The 17,449-nt window shown below is 43.3% G+C and overlaps 2 protein-coding genes across 11 annotated transcripts in view; one reads left to right on the top strand and one right to left on the bottom strand.

Annotated features, from left to right (window-relative positions):
- Nucleotides 1-14,145, bottom strand: part of HENMT1 (HEN methyltransferase 1) — a 660,905-nt gene extending 646,760 nt beyond the window's left edge. For 2 of the 8 annotated variants that reach the window (XM_085602229.1, XM_085602237.1), the window contains exon 1: nucleotides 13,599-13,770. In XM_085602229.1, coding sequence (XP_085458355.1) covers nucleotides 13,599-13,754 — 156 coding nt within the window. In that variant the 5' untranslated portion in view covers nucleotides 13,755-13,770. Of the gene's footprint in view, nucleotides 1-13,550; nucleotides 13,771-14,010 lie in introns of those variants that run through there. The other 6 variants (XM_085602234.1, XM_085602230.1, XM_085602231.1 and 3 more) reach the window with 6 other exon arrangements.
- Nucleotides 14,146-14,150: 5 nt separating this feature from the next.
- PRPF38B (pre-mRNA processing factor 38B) overlaps nucleotides 14,151-17,449 on the top strand; it is a 90,672-nt gene continuing 87,373 nt past the window's right edge. The window contains exon 1 of one of the 3 annotated variants that reach the window (XM_085602224.1): nucleotides 14,151-14,713. In XM_085602224.1, the coding sequence (XP_085458350.1) occupies nucleotides 14,504-14,713 (210 nt within the window). In that variant the 5' untranslated portion in view covers nucleotides 14,151-14,503. The remainder of the gene's footprint in view (nucleotides 14,714-17,449) is intronic. The other 2 variants (XM_085602226.1, XM_085602227.1) reach the window with 2 other exon arrangements.

Raw genomic sequence — 17,449 nt, 5'->3', positions numbered from 1 at the left:
TTGTACTGCCCGAATGAAGCCTTCCTTGAATCCAGCCTTAGACAGAGTTCCAAAGAAACTGCCAGGAGACCCTATCGAAAGCCTTCTCGGCGTCGAGAAGGATCAATGCCATAGGGTCTCCTGCAGTCTCCGTACCATCAAGTAGCGTGATCACTCTCTGAATGTGGTTGATGGTTGATTTCCCTGGCACAAAGCTATGTTGGCTCTTGGTGATCACTTTGTGTATCATAGGGGCGATTCTGCTGGCCAGAATTTTCTAATATATTTTCGAGTCAGCATTGATGAGAGTTATGGGACGGTATGATCCTAGCTGCTCTAGAGGTTTGTTTTTCTTTGGGGAAAATAACTATTTTAGCTCTAGACCAGGAGTTTGGAGGATGGCCGCCTTTAAATATGTGTATAATTAATTCTACCAAAGTGTTTTTGATTTGCTCCAGAAACGTTGAATAAAACTCGGAAGGGATGCTATCCAAACCGGAGGCTTTCCCTTTCAGAAGATTTTGGACGGTGGTTAGGATTTCATCTGTGCTAGGGGGTTCCTCCAACATGGTCTGGTCTTCTTGCTCAAGCCTCTCAAGCTCGCCTCCATCAAAGTAGCTTTCAATCTCGGCTAAGTCCCCCCTACCTTCTTCTGTGTACAGATCTCTGTAGAACCGCCAAAATGCTTCTCTAATGAGTTCCGGACCATTTAATTGACCCTCAACGGGATCATTTATTTCCCTGATCAGATTGGAAGTGGTTTGTTGTCGCATTCGCACTGCTAATTGGTGGCCCACTTGTTCATTGACTTCATACACCAGTTCCTTTCGAGAGGTTGCTTTCCTGATTGAGTTGTCGATAAAGATGTTAGGGATAGCTGCCTTAGCAATTGCTACCTGACTTGGGTATCTAGAGATTTCTTCGGCCGCATTTTCCCTACTTGTAGCTCTGACCAATTCTTCAGCCAGCCTGAGATTGCCCTGTAAGCTCCGCATAGTTTCCCTCTCTAGCGTATTAGCCCTTAAAGAATACTGCATCGTCTCTCCACGTATCCCTGCCTTCAGGGTGTCCCAAACTATGTCAATTGAGGCACTGCCGATATTATCGGCTAGAAATTTGGGGATCCAATCTCTCATACGAGTACAGTATTTAGGATCAATCAGCAGGGCTTTTTCAAAGGTCCAGGGTGTAGATTCTGATTTTACGGGTGCAATGACCAGGGTAAAGATTAGGGGATTGTGGTCTGATAATATCCGAGGCAATTTCTCGATTTGACAATTACTTTGGAGTGAGTTTTGACATTAAAACATAATGAATTCTTACGTGTGTAGCGTGTGGATTAGAATAAAAAGTGTGCCCTGGGTCGTTCGCGTTGGATGATTGCCAACCGTCCACTAGTCCGTGTACGAGGCACATATTTTTCAGAGACCTAAATACCTTCAGTTTACGGCCTTTGTACAGCCAGTCATTTTTCAGAGACCAATCTGACAGGAGGTTGATGTTAAAGTCCCCACAGACCATTACTGGAAGAGGCCAATGCGCGAGCTCATTGGAGATTGTCAAAAACAGCTGGATCATCCGTATTGCTCCCATATATAGCGCATAGTCAGCTTTTGACCCTTTCCGTATTGGCATTCCGTAATAGCCCATCGACAAAATTCATCGGATTTAGAATGGTTACAAACGTACCCGCTGCCTTTTGCCAAAATTGCAACCACCCCCGTACCCGTGCCCCTTGTGAAGTAGCGCACACCAACCTATACCCTAATGTGTTAAAATATGGCTTTGAGAACCCTCTATGTGCGTTTCTTGGAGGCATACAATATTCGCCCCCCAGGTTCGTAATCCTATTGCTACCATTTGCCTTTTTTTTACTATCGTTCAATCCACAGATGTTTAGGGATAACACTTTTAACCTCCCCATATTTTTGAGATAAGTGTCCTAGAGATATCATCACGAGTGTCTAGTTTGCTGAGTTTAAATCGACTCCTCTTGCCATTTTCCCTCTGCCCTTCTGTACTCCCTGAAACGCTTGCTCTTGTTTGTTTTGGTGACCTGTCCGACCCATCCGCTCCCCTCTCCCCTATTCCGCCCCCCACCCACCACCAATCTTGGAGGTTACCAGGCCGCTGCTGGGCCAGGGGTTTGACATCCGTCATCCTATCCCCCCGTGATCCAGCTAAGCCCCCCCCCATGTGAATTGAACCATTTAAAGAGTTTGTAGTAACTATGGCTATGAGGATACAAGTCTAATCAGATTCATAACACCAACCATCTTATAATGCACACAGTGGGGTAAGAGAAAATTCAGTGACGAAAAACAAAGAGAATACAGACATGGGATCTGATTTCCGAGTGTGTGCACCTACAATGGACCATCTATCATTGTTGCTAAAGCGATCATTGTTGATGTCCTGCAATTTCCTCTAAACAGTTTTTGGCCTGAATTTCAGAAATGAAGCTTTGTGTAGCCCCTTGAAAAACAATTTTGAGTCTAGCCGGATACTGTAGGTACACCGTAGCCCCCAGTTTCTGAAAGGGATCAAAGAGCTGCCGCAGTCTCCACCTGCGCTCGACCGTGGCGTGGTCAAAATCTGGTCGGGTAAAAAAAAGCTATACCTTCAAATGATCGCTTGTTATTGGGTCTAGCCAGATCATAGAGTACTTGCCGGAGCAAAAAATTTCCAAAAAATACCAGCATGGCCCAGGGATGTTGCTGTGATGCCTGGTCCCACTTATTGGAGAACAAAAGAAACCGGTGAGCTCTTTGAACTTCTTTGTCCCAGTCCCAATCCTGCAGCTCTGGAAATGCCCCTTTCAGGAGTGAAATCATAAACTTCCTAGGCTCATCCTTTTCGACTCCTTCTGGAACCCCCAGGAATCGCAGATTGTTACGCCTCTGCCGGTTTTCTTGTTCCTCTACCTTCCACATCAGGTCCTTAACAATTCCCTCATGCTCATCGTTTTTTTTTTAGCTTAGTGACATCCTCTTCGAGTTGCTCAGTTCTTACTTCAACTGAAGTCATGCGGTCAGCAATTTCTGCATAGGTCTTTACTACTTTCCTGACTGCCCCCTATAGTTTCTTTGCAGCTAGGCGAGATCTACAGCTGTCTGCTTTAGCTTCAGCTTGGAAGCTCTTAATAGACTGTAAGATGTCAGTTAGAGCAGGTTCCTTGTTGTATTCGCAGTGTTCCTGGTGCTCACTCTTTTTGGTGCTTTCCATGATAGTCTGATTGCCGCCCAAGGTTGATTCGGGGTTAGAGAATACCGTGAGAGCAGTTTCTTCATAGTCCCACTTCAGTTCGGTGTTATCTTCTTTGTCAGAAGAATCGTAGTCTTTTTTACGCTGGTCCCTGCTCTTTTTTTTTGTGCCTTTTTGGAGAGCTGCTTGTGTTTCACAGGATCAGTGTTTGAGCTGCTGTACCACTTAGCTCCCTCCTCTCCGCTTGAAACGGAGATGCTAATGTCAGAGAATTCAGATTCCTCGGTAAGGGAAAAGAATTTATCCTGGTTGTCAGGCGTTTTCAACACAAAGACTTGTAGATCATGGCCGCTGGCTTGCTCATTGCTGGAAGAATTCAAGGGCGCCGCTCGGGGGGTTGGACTGTGGGTTGCCTTGCTGGTAAATCTACTGGGGCTCTCAGTATTTTCTGTCAAGCCCCCTTCTGTCAGGTTTGAAGGAGCGGTGGCAACCGTAGACATTACGTTATCAGGGGTTTGTGGTACACTTATGGCTTCTTGCAACGTAGGCTGCCAAGTTTCACACTGCCCTTTTTCACCTTGCGCCAGCTTCGCCTCAGACCCGCCAGAACAGCTTCCCATTGCAGTGGAGCCGTTCACTGCCTTAATTGTGGAGCCAAAACTTGAGGTGATTAATGGTTGTAGGCTGCCATTTGTCTTTGGTGAGCCGTGTGGTGTTTTTCTTAAATACCACCGGTTTTGCCATCTCACTTTCAGTACTTTTTTGTTCCATGCACTCAGTCCTCTCGCCCTTCTCCCCCCGCATTTGGATTTACCTCCAGGGCATCTGGCTTTTTTTGCCAGGTCAGTATAGGCGCAGCGCTCACCAGAAGGGGGGGGGGTGGGGGAGTAAGAGCTTTCCTCACTTTGCCACCACGCGCCCCCTTCCCGGTCATGCTGCCTTGTCCAGCACTGAAAAATAGTAGCGCGACGAGGGTGCCGGTTGATAAAGGTCCAGGTTCCCTCTTGCCGGTGTTGCCTGCACGAGTCTGTCGGTTTCTTCTGCGGGGCAGGAGAGGGCCGCTGCTTCCCCCAGCGTCTCTCCGATTCCGCTGTGTTGATGCATCAGACGATGTCAGGCAGGGCGCACACAGGGTAGAAGTGATCCAGGATGCCAGAGATGTGTGGGCGTCCTCGCGGTGACGGAGCCACTGCAGCTCGAGCCTCAGGGTGCCGGTAAGAGGAGCATACGGGGCGCTAGGGGGGTCCGTATGGAGCATACCTTATCCTCCACAAGGTATCCGATTTTCAAAACCGCATCACAGCCATGTATTTTCTGCTCACACAGGGATGCTCGGCGGAGCACCACAGCGGTGCTGTCAGTCGGACGCCATCTTGACTCCCATCAAGTCAGGTCTAACTCCTAATGTAGACCATGGTGAATAAAAACTAAAGTCAAAGTCCTGGGAAAATAGTAAACCTGCAACCCCAGATCTACTTATACTTCACAACCATTCATAAAAGTACCTGTGATTTTTTTTTAGGTCAAGCCTAAACAGCGCATGCGCTGTCAGGCGATCGGTTGTATGTGCGTTGTGTGGTCTGACTCCTCTTTTGTTTAGGATTGGCATTTGTGTGTGTCATTTAAAAATGGAAGTGTGATAATGGCTGATGGTTGGTGCATATCCCACCTTTCCTTACAAGTTAACTACCATGGAGTATTGCCACGGGAGGGAGGAGGGACACGCATGCAGTCCAGAGTATGAGAATCCAACTTACTAAAATGCAGATGCAGTTTGGCGCTTTATTACTTCCGATCGCACTCTCGCTCTTGTCGCTCTGTGTCAAATGTGTGGCACCCGGTAAATTTCTTTATCGCTTCAACTACTGGCTGTCACGGAGAAGATATTGCGCTCGGCCGTCCCGTACGCGAACACCAGGCTGCACATATTTATTGTAGTTCGGGTTTCTCAGTAAGCACTTCCGTCCTCCATCAGAGGGTGCCATCCTTTTCTGAAAGGTTATGTGACCATTTCCCTTGACAGGTGTCTGTGTGGCACTGGTGGTGTACCTCTAATAAAAGAACCAAGAGTTTTATTTTTAATGTAGTTACGTTCCTTTCTACTGCTCTTTATCCCATGCTAAGATGGTGATATTGTGTGCGTCGGAAGATTCCGCAGATATCATTTCCCTATACGGATGCAATTTCAACTTTCACCTTATGCCCTTCAATGCTGCCGCAAGAACATCCAACTTGAGAAGATCATTGCATTATCATGGTAAGAGTGGGTTGGGGACATGGCAAGCAGAAGGTACCAGAGGAAGCTAGTGTAACCCTTAAGTGATGTGTGAGAGAAGACAGCAGGGCTGGGGGTTTGTGCTTCAGAACAAACAGAATTCACAGCACACCCACTGTGCTCGGCAGAACCCTCCGGTGTAGAGGAGATGCGTGTGAAATCACACACTGTATGCTCAGGAGAGCTTTATGGCACACGGAGCATATATGACAGTCTCTAATGCAAGCAGTTTGTATCCTTGCTTTAATCAATAAAGTCTTGAAAAAAAAGTAGGCTTCGGAGTCAATTAAAGGAGGTTTGACAATAGCTTTCTGAGTCCAAATCCTCCTATTAGAACAGATGGGCTCATCCTGATGATTCCCCAAATTGCTCTACTTTTTATTTTTAGTCCTGTTGAAGCAGGCAAAAGGAAATGGTGTATGTATGGTTTGTTTATGATGGTACTTGTATAGAACAAATCTTATTGGGAAGCAAAGAGGCACTGAAGAGCAGGTAAAAGCTTAAGGGTACAATTTACTATATAAAATGATTTCTGAAAGGTCCAGCACTTTTTATACATTTCCTGTGTATTCTGTTCCAAGTCACTTTCTGTTTACCAGAGATATAAATCTATGTTATGGACTGCTTCTCTTCCTAACTAAATAATGATTTATTTCTGATTACTAGTGTGAAATAGTTCAAGGGACATCACCTTCATTAAAATACACTCAGAAGAATAATTGAATACGCATTTGGGATTGAGACTAGGCTTGTGTGTTGGTGACTTGTGAGAAACATCTTACCTCAGCCTAAATCTTCCCTTACACCACCTTAAAAAAATATATATTTTTACTGTTTTTAATTTACGCAGCAATAAGTAACAATTAATATTGGTATCTGCCCATTATACTTTACACCATGTCAGAGATGCATTCAACAACTGTTACACATAAGTAATGTTCCCTCTAATTTTTTTCCCCTGTGTGCGGCAGAGTAAGGTCTCTGTGAGCTGCAGCCAGGGCTTAGTGTGCCAATAACCTGACCACACGTGTAGAGCAGGGCTTTAAGTGGGATGAAAAACTAGGGAGTCTCTCAAAGGGGCGTGACCGAAGCAATTAAGGGTGTGGCTTAAATGCAATTAAGCTAAAAATCTGTGCTTAGCATAGTGTGCCACTCGACTGATATTTTGCTTCTTTTGTCATTGCATCCAGATATATAATACAAGCAACAATACACCTACACGAAGCCAGGACTATTGGCTTTGTCAATGGTTGTTTGTTGTATAAATTTGTATATCAAATTGAAAATGCTTCCGCTCTTGTGGTAGAGGTCGTGGCCCAATGCTCCAGCTGCCGACTTAGGAGATGCGTTTTGAGTCTCAGTCAGCTTAACATCCTGTTATTATGGGCAAATCAATTAATGTCCCCATGCATACCATAAAAAAAGAAATAAATAATAAATCATGTAAAGCGCTCCAATACTTTAAGGTTGAGTTTGAACTATATAAAACTTGCGGCATTTCTTTACTAAATGCAGGGCTGATGGTTTGCCTTTTGAAAGAATTTACGTTAAATGCAACCCATGACAGGCGCTGTGATTAACATCAATTATTTCAAAAGGCCTACAACCAGCCCTGCAGTCGTGCTGCATTAAGAAAAGAAATGCAGCAAGTCTACAAACACAAGGTGTGCTTTCAGGATCATTCGAAAGCACACGTTGTGCTTTTAAACTTGATGCATTTCTTTTCTAAACAGAGCGTGGCCGATTGTGGGCCTTTTGAAAGTATTTGTGTTAATCACAGCGCCTGTCAAGGGCTGCATTTAACATAAATACTTTCAAAAGGCAAACAGTCAGACCCACAGCCATGCTCTATTTAGAAAAGAAATGCATCAAGTTTAAAAACACGAACGTGTGCTTTCAGATAATTCTGAAAGCACACCTCGTGTTTGTAGACTGGCTTGGCTTTAATCATTTAGTTGAATAAATGCCATTTTCATGAACGTTTGGGCATACTCTTCCCACTTAGGGCGACACATGCAAAAGAAACAACTGATGGACGGAATGCTAGACAATGTAAACATTCACCCCCAGTCACAAGGATCTGGGTTAAATCCATCATTCTTTTGCACACCACCCCAGTGATGTGTATGGCAGTTGACCGGTGATACATATGATGGGTAAATGTTTTTATTATGGAATGCTGACAGTCCAGCCCGGCAAAGTCCAAATCATGCCTTATTCACCATCCTCTTACTTTTATGTTTTCTTCTACCACCATCTTGTCCGATTAAAAAACAGTAGCTTGCCCCGCCCTACCTTTTCAAATTTCTCCACAACACATAGTTCCCTTCACAGTGATTTTACATGCATCTTGCTCTTCCTCCTCGTCACTGTGGTACACCCGTTTTGACAAAACCACAGCTAGCAGGATTGCACAGAGAGGCTATATTACAACATCTCAACTGTTTTGTAATTTTTAATATTCTGGAAATGTTTAATTTTTCCCAAAAAAATTCCACTGAAGTAGTTAGAATAGCAAATTAAGCCTATTAACTATTTTTGGGAGAAGTCACTTTCCCTTCAAATTGTGATGAAGAGTGGGGTAAAACACCTCACTTAGTTACCCAAACTGCCATTCTTATTCAAGCGAAAAGAAGTGAGCTGGTAAAAAGCAAATCAGTTTTGTGCACATCTCTAGCAATTAGACAATGCAAATACAACTACTTTTTATGTGGATGACTTGCGATTATGTACCTTTAAGCCAATCATGCTCCACCGTTCGCTCAAAAAATTCTGAAAAACACAGCGAAGCCCAGAATATTAAGGAAATCTACGGAAAAAAAACAAAGGAATGTGCTTTGCTTTTTCGATTTCAGCACGCACTCCTAATATTTAAGGTGGGGAGAGGAGTTGGCCTAACGGTTAGGGCGCTCGACTTCGGACCTGGGGGAACTGGGTTCGAGTCTCGGTAATGATGCTGTGATTCTTGGTAAATTACTTAATCTCCCCGTGCCTAACAAAACAAGCATTGGCATAGCCAAAAGGTCTCGCCTTTGGGACCTTATAAGTGTTTAGCCATGCAACAGTTGATGTTGTTGCACTAAGGAAATTGTGCTGCATAACTAAATACTTAGAAGGTTCCAAAAGCGAGACCTATTGGCTATGCCAATTCTTGTTATTTACAGGGCTGTAGTTGTCCGTGTATAACGTCACGTGTACTATAATAACGTGAACTTATGTGTTCATTTGTACTCTTGCAGACCTTTCAATGCTAAGTCTCCAGAGGGGAGGTAGGAGCAGGGCTTATAAACCGAACCATTCTTGCCAGATCACAGACCCGGCAGTAATTAAAGCTGACTTTGAAACGAGTCTTTACCTGGCCCCATTTTCATATCCTTAATTTTACAGACACAAATATTGATCGATTTCTCAAGTGTCTGTAAAAACTCCCAAGGATGTAAGCCATTTATCCCCTATTTAACGTTCAGATGTTCCATTTCATCCTGCATTTCATAAGTTTTTGCAAGTGTTGTTTCTGGTTTTTTTTTCAACATAGGACACTTGCACAGCGCGCGAGTTGAGTGTGAATACATATTCATGGAGGGACACGATTCAGAGTTCTGGAGTTGAGGTTGAAGGCAGTGCGAGTCTCTCACGGTGCCTGTTAGTGGTTCATTAAGAACGTCATACTATACCTTCACCCAACCCTTGGCTCCTCTGCAGAGCATACAAAGCAATGGTCACGGTTAGGCAAATGTGACAACCATTTTATGTGAACGTAATGCAGAGGTGCGCAGCTGTCAAAATATTGACAGCCCCAAAAGAAAAGAAAACGCTGTGTGTATAGGTTATTAGAGTATGTGTATATGAGGGAGTACATGGTGAGGAGGTTGTAACTGAAGAAAGTACTTGTGGAAGGAGATGACATATGATGCAGATAGGAAATTTATAAAAGCGGTTGGTCGCAAAAGGACATAAGGGTTTAACAGAATTTGAGATTACAAAGGGAAGTGAGTTATTTGGGAGAACAGGAGTGAAAAACACTACCTTCCACAGACCTTAGCAATGCTTAATATATAATATTTTATGGGTTGAAACATTTTCATTTCAAATTATTCCCGGAAACACATTGTTGTTACTCATTTATATGAACCTGCTAACTCAATGTCCTATCTAATAGGTCTGGTTGTTTTAAGCGCATATTGATTGTTGTGGGATATGTCTGGATGTATCAATAACTCACAGTGGCACCACATACTGGCAAATGCCACACTGTGTGAAGCAGAAGATTTTAGTTCCCATGCTTTAAGCCCCAATCTTATCTACATATGCCACATGTCTTGGAAAGGACCACGCCCATGTTTGAGACACCCCCCCCCCAACTTTTTTATTCATACCTCTTAAAAAACTGGGTAGGAGGACCTAGATTAGAAGTAAGAGACTAGATGACAGGGTATTGGTTCCTGTTCAATACTGCTCTTTTAAGAGTGACTATTTAAATGAAAATTGCCAAATCGTAGGTCATTTCTTAGTATAATATAGTAGGAGACCTCATTGCACAATAATGTATTGAGAGAAAGTGATAAGGCTTAAGGCGAGGGCACTAGTTTGCTCCCGTGTTGCCTGTAGTTACTTTCTATAAAGACTTTAGGCAGTGTTAAGCTTTTCTAATGGATACTTCTAACTACAGGTTGCTCACATTAAAAATATCACGCAGGTGCAGTTTATAGCCAGTGAATTGTTTCAGCAATGCTGCAGCGTGCCAATAGGTGGTGCCATGTGGTTCTACGATGATCTATGGACAGCAGTGTTAAATGCTTGCAGATGGGGGCCACGTTTGTCCAAACCTACTTAAGAATGTGCATGTATGCCTAACAGGTTTAATGTTTCCATTTATATCCAATATGCCGTTTGTTAATAACAATTCGAAATACTAATAAAAATTCCGAAATGTGATTCGTTCACACCTAAGTATACAGCATAATCCAGAAATGTAATTGTAGTGTTTATATATGGGGTTTTTTGTCCTACCGGAATTATTCAAGATTCGGTAGTTTCAAAAATATGTGCCATTGCTATAATGAATTCTTTTAAATCTCTTCTTTAAAATAACTGCTCACCCAATTATTCAAGGCGATTAGGAGGCAATATATGGCTTTGTTTAAAAAATAATAATAATCTGGAATTCTACCATATGTGCACAGTAGCCACTTTTAATTCTGGGTCTTAGTTGTAGATGTTTCAGCACCAAGGCTAATGTGCTGCATAGTTAAATACATAATGTCTCAAAGGTGAGACCGATTACATTGCAAATGCTTGTTTTTTTAGCTGGAGGTGTTAATAATGTATAGTGTGGGGGGTCAGGGTCAAAAATAGCAGATTTAGCTTAACAATTTTGATTCAGCTGTCCGATAGCATCACATTCTGTAGGGGCTCGTACTACTAGGTCCAATGCCAGTCACAAGTGGTCTATTTCATCCGCCATTGTTGTGTTGTCTCGAAGTTGTACTTAGTGGTCATAGGTACATCGGAGTCCACTTGTCATTTACAGTTGGACTACCAGGTGGGCCCAATCTAGTTGTGCGTTTGCTTGCTTGTTGTGTGGATCTTCCTGGACCTGGAAATGTTTGGTGAGGCAAATTGTTTGCTTCATCCAGTATCCTGAGGCAAAAAAGTGTGCGATATGTCATATTTGCATGCGGCCCAAAATTATGCATATTCCATGTAATGCGAAATTTAGGATATTTTGCAAATTATGCAAGCATTACAAGTTTTGCACAGCTCGAACACCTTTCCATCTTGTTTTACAGCTGAAAGAGCTTTTAAAATTGTAAGAGTATTGTTACTGGGTTATTGAACTTCAAACTAAATACATTTTAATCAAATTTTTTCATTTGGATATCAGCCAGCGAACAAATCCGTGCTGAACCAGTGAGTGTGTGTGGGTTAGGAAGGAGACATTAACCTCGTCTTCAGCCTAATACAATTATTCCAGCTTGCTATAAAAACCTTAAAATGGTTTATGAAGCAATGTTCTAATGAAAACTTTGACGGAGGAAGGTAAACACAGCAGTGAATGAAAACCATTACATTGCCAATGAGGCTTGAAGAGTGTTTTCTCCAGCAACCTTCTTTTCAGCTGTACCATTTTTAGGTCTCGCCTGACCCAGCGCATGCGCTGGGTCTGGCGAGACTTATTGAGAGCTCCAAAAAGTGCTACCAGGCCAGCCTAGAGCTACAGTGCATGTGTGCGCGGGCTTTACCGCGATTACTTTCACGGCCGCTTTGATGTTTGATCACCATCGCGATCACTTTCGCGGCCGCTTTGTAAAGCCAATAGGTCTCGCTTTTGGGACCTTATAAGTATTTAGTTATGCAACTGTTGCATGGCTAAACACTTATAAGGTTCCAAAGGCAAGACCCATTGGCTATGCCAATGCTTGTTATGCATGCCTCTTTGTGGAAAGATGCAGCTAGTCCCGACTAATGTATGTTGATTTAATTAGCTGCATAGCGGAGGAACTTGACGCTAGCTTAGTTCATTTGTATGAATCCCCCAAATGTGATCCTAATCACAAAAGACAAAGAGAACAGCAGGATCCATGTTGTCACAGCATTGGCATGTTGCTAGGACGAGGACTGCAAATAAAACTAGCTCGGATGGATGCCATGACGAGAATTATAACGATCTATTGCATATGTTATGTTTTATTGGATTAGTGAAACACTTTTGCACCACAGCCCCTCTAGCACGTAATAGGTACTATCGACTTATCAGGGGTTAACAGAAGGAGCAATAGATAGGAAAGACAGAGTTGGTGGCATTTGATACATATTACAGAGGCAGTTTTAGAAAACACTTCATAGAAAAACACATTTTTCACCTTTAATAACTTGGTCGCCCATGTACAATTTGCAGCATAAATAGGAGGAAAAACGTCATACAAATTAGCTTTTTTCCCATTTCTAATGCAGAAGAAATCAGATTTTATTAAAGCTATTCAGGCGAGTATAATTTGCAAATATGAATGGATTACTACTCCCAGCGCAATAATAAAGGCACAGCCAATAGGTCTCGCCTTTGGGACCTTACAAGTGTTTAGCCATGCAACAGTTGCATAACTAAACACTTATAAGGTCCCAAAAGCGAGACCTATTGGCTATGCCAATGCTTGTTTTAACTGCTGCAATCTATTGAAGCCTCACGCAGAACATCAAAGCGGCCATGAAAGTGAAATTAATCGCGGTAAAGCGCCGCGCGCGCACGTGCACTGTAGCTCTAGGCTGGCCTGGTAGCACTTTTTGGAGCCCTCAAAAAATGTCTCGCCAGACCAGCGCATGCGCTGGGTCAGGCGAGACCTAATGAATGTGTGTCCTCATGCAAGGTAACTGGTGCTGTGTAAAGGATCAAGTTCGCGCTATATAAAACTCTGGAAAAAAAAAAAATAAGGTGACCCCTGTACGTGTCCATTCCTCTGGAACATGTCTATGACATTTAAAGATCCGGTTCAAGGCCAACATGAATTGGAGGAGATATACGAAAACCGTTTTAACTCAAGGAAGCAATGTAATTGGCATGCTGTAGCATTTTTAAAATTAAAAGGTTGCATTAAAATACGTTTCAGACTTCAAATGCTATTTTTACAATACGATACAGGAGTATTTGTTTGAACGTTATAGTATTCCGTCTGATTTTTAAGTTGTAAGTGACTAAAATATTTTGAGGCGTAAATATACACGCTGCGACTTAACATATTAATACATTCTTACTTTAAAGTGGAAAAATTGCATGATTTAGCTAGAGGTGAACCAAACGAAAGAAAACAACTAAACAAACGTGTGTCTCACACTAGAGACCCGATAGAAAACTAAAGAGCGGGGAGAATGTGAGACTTTTTTCATGGCAAGTTGTAATAAAACATTTTTAATAAAAAAAACAAAGTCTTTCTACATACGTACACAGAAAAAGAGCGAGACGGCTTTCACAAAGCGCCCGATAGACACGTTTCTTTCACATTCTCAATACAAACGTATGCAACCTACACACCACCAGGAACCCCAAGAAACCGACACCTCTCGAGCCTATTTCTCATAAACAGTACAGCGAAATTACCTCTGGGTCTGTCAAGCACACTAAGCACAGCGTTTGACTCTAGCTAACCTGACGAACTTCCTCATGAAGCCAACTCTCCGCCCAAATCCTCACTCTGCTGCCAAAGGCGTTAAGACCCGCCCACGAGCGCAGGCTGAAGCAAGCTGTCTGTCGAGGTGGGCTTAACTCCAGCTCCGCCCACAGGTAAGTACAACCCTGTCCCATCTGCGAAAGGAAGTGCTAGTTCTACTGCACATATGTATCTTGTAAATCGGCAATAGAAACGCATGGAGCGGCAACATGCATAGACTGTACATGTACGTTTCCTGATAAAACTTAAAACACATACTATACAGTAATAGATCTAGCGCGGTCGGCGTTCAATAGCCAACGCTGAGTTATTTTAAATTGCATTATGACACTTTTAAATTGCATTATGACACGCATAATGTTACGCGAATTATTAAAGAACTCTGACGACCTGTTTGAGAGATGGCAGAAGTACTTCGGATTTCGTAGACGACTAGCAGAAATAACAGGCCAAGATGGCAGCCCCTAGGAGGCCTAACTGCGGGAGGTCGGCGGTTTGGTCCATCGTCTCTCTTTTGTTCCGTTGTGTCACTTCCGGGTTCGGCCGCCATCTTGATGGTGCGGCTAGCAGTTGGTGGATAAGCATCTGGTCTCTTCGTACCGATAATTTCGGCAAATTTCTTTCTGGATTACGTGAAGCGCCGTTAATTTCTCAAGCAATCCCCCGCGGCAGCGCACTTCGTGACCTCCGATTTCTGCGCTGCTAAAGTTCCCACATCGAGGCCTGCGCTTTCACTTTGCGCGGTTGTTCGCGGCCTGACTCCTCAGGAACGGATTGAGAGGCCGCAGCATCCCAACCTGGGCCTTGGCGCCCGGATTAATGGCAGCCAACTAATTGACGATTCTCGGGCGTGAAACGGCCGAAAAAGCTTCCTCCACCAAAGATGTCGAACAGCAGCGCGGGGGTCGGCCTACAGCCGGGCGGTAACAAGCCCCCCGGGAAGCAGGGCAACGTGTTGCCGTTATGGGGCAACGAGAAGACCATGAACCTGAATCCCATGATCCTCACCAACATCCTATCCTCGCCATACTTCAAGGTGCAACTCTACGAACTGAAGACCTACCACGAGGTAGTGGACGAGATTTACTTCAAGGTGAGCGATCCCGCATGGCTGTTTTGCCCAGCTCGGTTGTACAGCTTCACCGCTGAACCAGTAGTTGTGTTTAATAAACATTTCACAGCGTCAGCGTTGCTTCTTTTCAAGTTGTAAGCATTCATACTGTCTAATCCTTTTGATTCTTTTATTTTGTAATCTCACACTTCGTTATGTGGTCTTATTTGTAACAACATTGTAATGGTCTAAAAATTCCATGATAGCGAGTTTTTTTGGCAAAAAAGGGTAACGCGTGGTAGGGGTCCTATTGCATGGAGTTATTTATACTAACGTACGCTTGTTCTCCTTAAACACGACAAGGATTTCGAGCTCTGTTCCATTACTTTGATGTTTTATCTGGGTTTTGTGTTCTTACTGAGGCAGCGTTGGTAGTTGCTGGGAGCGCTTCGTCGAGAATGCACATTCAGGATTTTATGCTTTGATACTTGGCTAATCTGGAATTATAAAAGCAGCTTCTGTGGTTCCAGTCGGCAGGAATAACGGAACAAATTGTCAACCCACAGGTCGACCGTGCTACTTCTAACACAGTGTGGTGTTACATTTAGGATTAAGATTGGCTAGATTTATGTCTGCTTGTCATAGCCACTGACAAATTTACATACAAACTATTAATCTCAGAATACTTTATTGTTTGATTAATAAAAATCATTACAATGGTGAACATGCTACCATAATAAAAACGTGTATCAAGAATAGTTATTAAAATATTTACATTTGTACCATCACGACAAGAATTCATCATAAAATAATTTAAAATCCTAGAAACCTGTTTTTTATAATGATCAAAAGTATTAACTCATCTAAACGGTACGACCCCTTTTTTTTAAAAGAGTGATTAAAGAACAGTTAAGGGCCATAATCGTCCATTTTAATTTTATCATCTACTAGGGCCGCAGGCAGACATTAGTAATTAATAATACTGTAATAGGAGTCTGTGTTTGTAGTAAAGGCCCTAGTGGTGCGAGTCCGTTTATATTGTGAAGTCCCTGCGTACAATGTTTGGAGGTTCCAAGATTACACGGAAAGCAAGATGGACCGTACGCCGAAGGCCGTGTTCTACTGTTCTTGGGTGGTGCGGACGAGTGTGCAAATCAAGTGAAACAGTGTGGGGCTTAATCTGTCCTTTAATAATTAACCGTTAATGGCTTGCTGGCGCTCGCGGTGTATACATTTTCTTGCTGTTCCTGTGATGAACTTGGTGAACCGGATATTGAGCTGTGGATTATCCGGATTCATTGATGCAAGGATGGCTTGCCGGCACGTACGAATGGCAAGTTTATTCCATTTGCTCTTTAACAAGGTCTTTCGATCGTCATGGACTGCAGGACATAGACATACCACGTGCTCGATTGTTTCTGGGCTACTCCCACACCCCCTGCACGTTGCGTTGGGATTTGCACAACGCCATCCTGGCAGATGGTACAGGAATGGCCATTCACCCATTCTGAGGGCCAAAAATCTTTTTTTCCGCAGCACTGAATAGGACCATGACAGGTGGGGTGCCATAATCCCTGGCTTGAATCCTGATACAATTGACCAGGCGTGCTTACGTTGCACCAGTTGGGCTCTATCCGAATGAAAGGACCAAAGGCAGACATTTCTTTTGATGTGAATTTTAAGAGCCAGCTGCGATCGATTAGAGGACCAGATTTCTTCTGTGTCTAAGAGTTTTAAAGAATCTTGCAGATAGCGCTGGAATGAACTGCCAAGTTGTCCGGCTGAGATTTCCACCCACAAAAGAGCCTCCAGGGTTCCTTCTCCGGAGGTACGCAACTTATTGCACAGCCTGATATACGCTCCACGCCCTACTGCTTGATGGTCTTGAAGACCAAACTCGAGACGTATTTGGGCGGGAGATGAGGATTTTGGTAAACCCAGCACCTGTTTGAATGTTCTTGTTATTATTTTATTTACGTGGCTGTTGTCTTTACCCCGCATGATCTCCTGGCAATAGGTGAGGAAATTGATGATTTTTGCCTTCATGACACATATAAGTGGGGTCAGACTAGGGCCAGATAGTTGCCTTGCAAGAGTCTTAAAAGCCACCTGGATTGTCAGGGCTTTGGCTTCTACCTCGTCTCTATGTTTAGAGAATGTTCCCCTTCTGTCCAAGTGAACCCCCAGATACTTGTAAGAAGGGGCTCTGTCAACATTTTTACTTTTATATCGCCAACCACCACCTTGATATTTCCTTTGCCCAAAGCTGATTGCCCTTTTTTTTAAAAAATTCAGTTCCAGATCGTTTTCGATGGTATATAGAGACAACTGATCAAGTATTATTGGTAATCGTTCATATGATTAGTGATCCTGAAAATCTGGCTCGGGTGCAGCCCTCCTGGTCCTACTTTGGACACACCTTATGGGACGCGCGTTGCCTTCCTTGCATGTCTTTTTTGTAGTGTATTGTTTAAATCTAGTTAGAAAACAGCCAACCGCTAAACGTCTATCTCTGTCGCTTATGATTTGGAGGCAGCTAATCTTCAAGTGTGACGATATTTTGTTAAGTAAAAATGATTGTATGCCTTTTGTGGGACGAGTTGGGATTGACCAGCGTATATGCTCCATTTACAAGACTCTTTTTTTGGCGGGTGAGTGAGATTTGAAGTACACCTGTTATAACACTATGTTGAGGCGTAGAGTGCCACTTTCCTATTAGAAGTCTTGTTATATTGGTCTGTCGCCTTGTTCTTCCTTTTGTTGGCAGTTTGTTCCAGT

Source organism: Triturus cristatus, chromosome 4_2 (assembly GCF_964204655.1).
Source record: "Triturus cristatus chromosome 4_2, aTriCri1.1, whole genome shotgun sequence".
Taxonomy (NCBI): Eukaryota; Metazoa; Chordata; class Amphibia; order Caudata; family Salamandridae; genus Triturus; species Triturus cristatus.
This window is presented reverse-complemented; position numbering and strand designations above follow the sequence as displayed.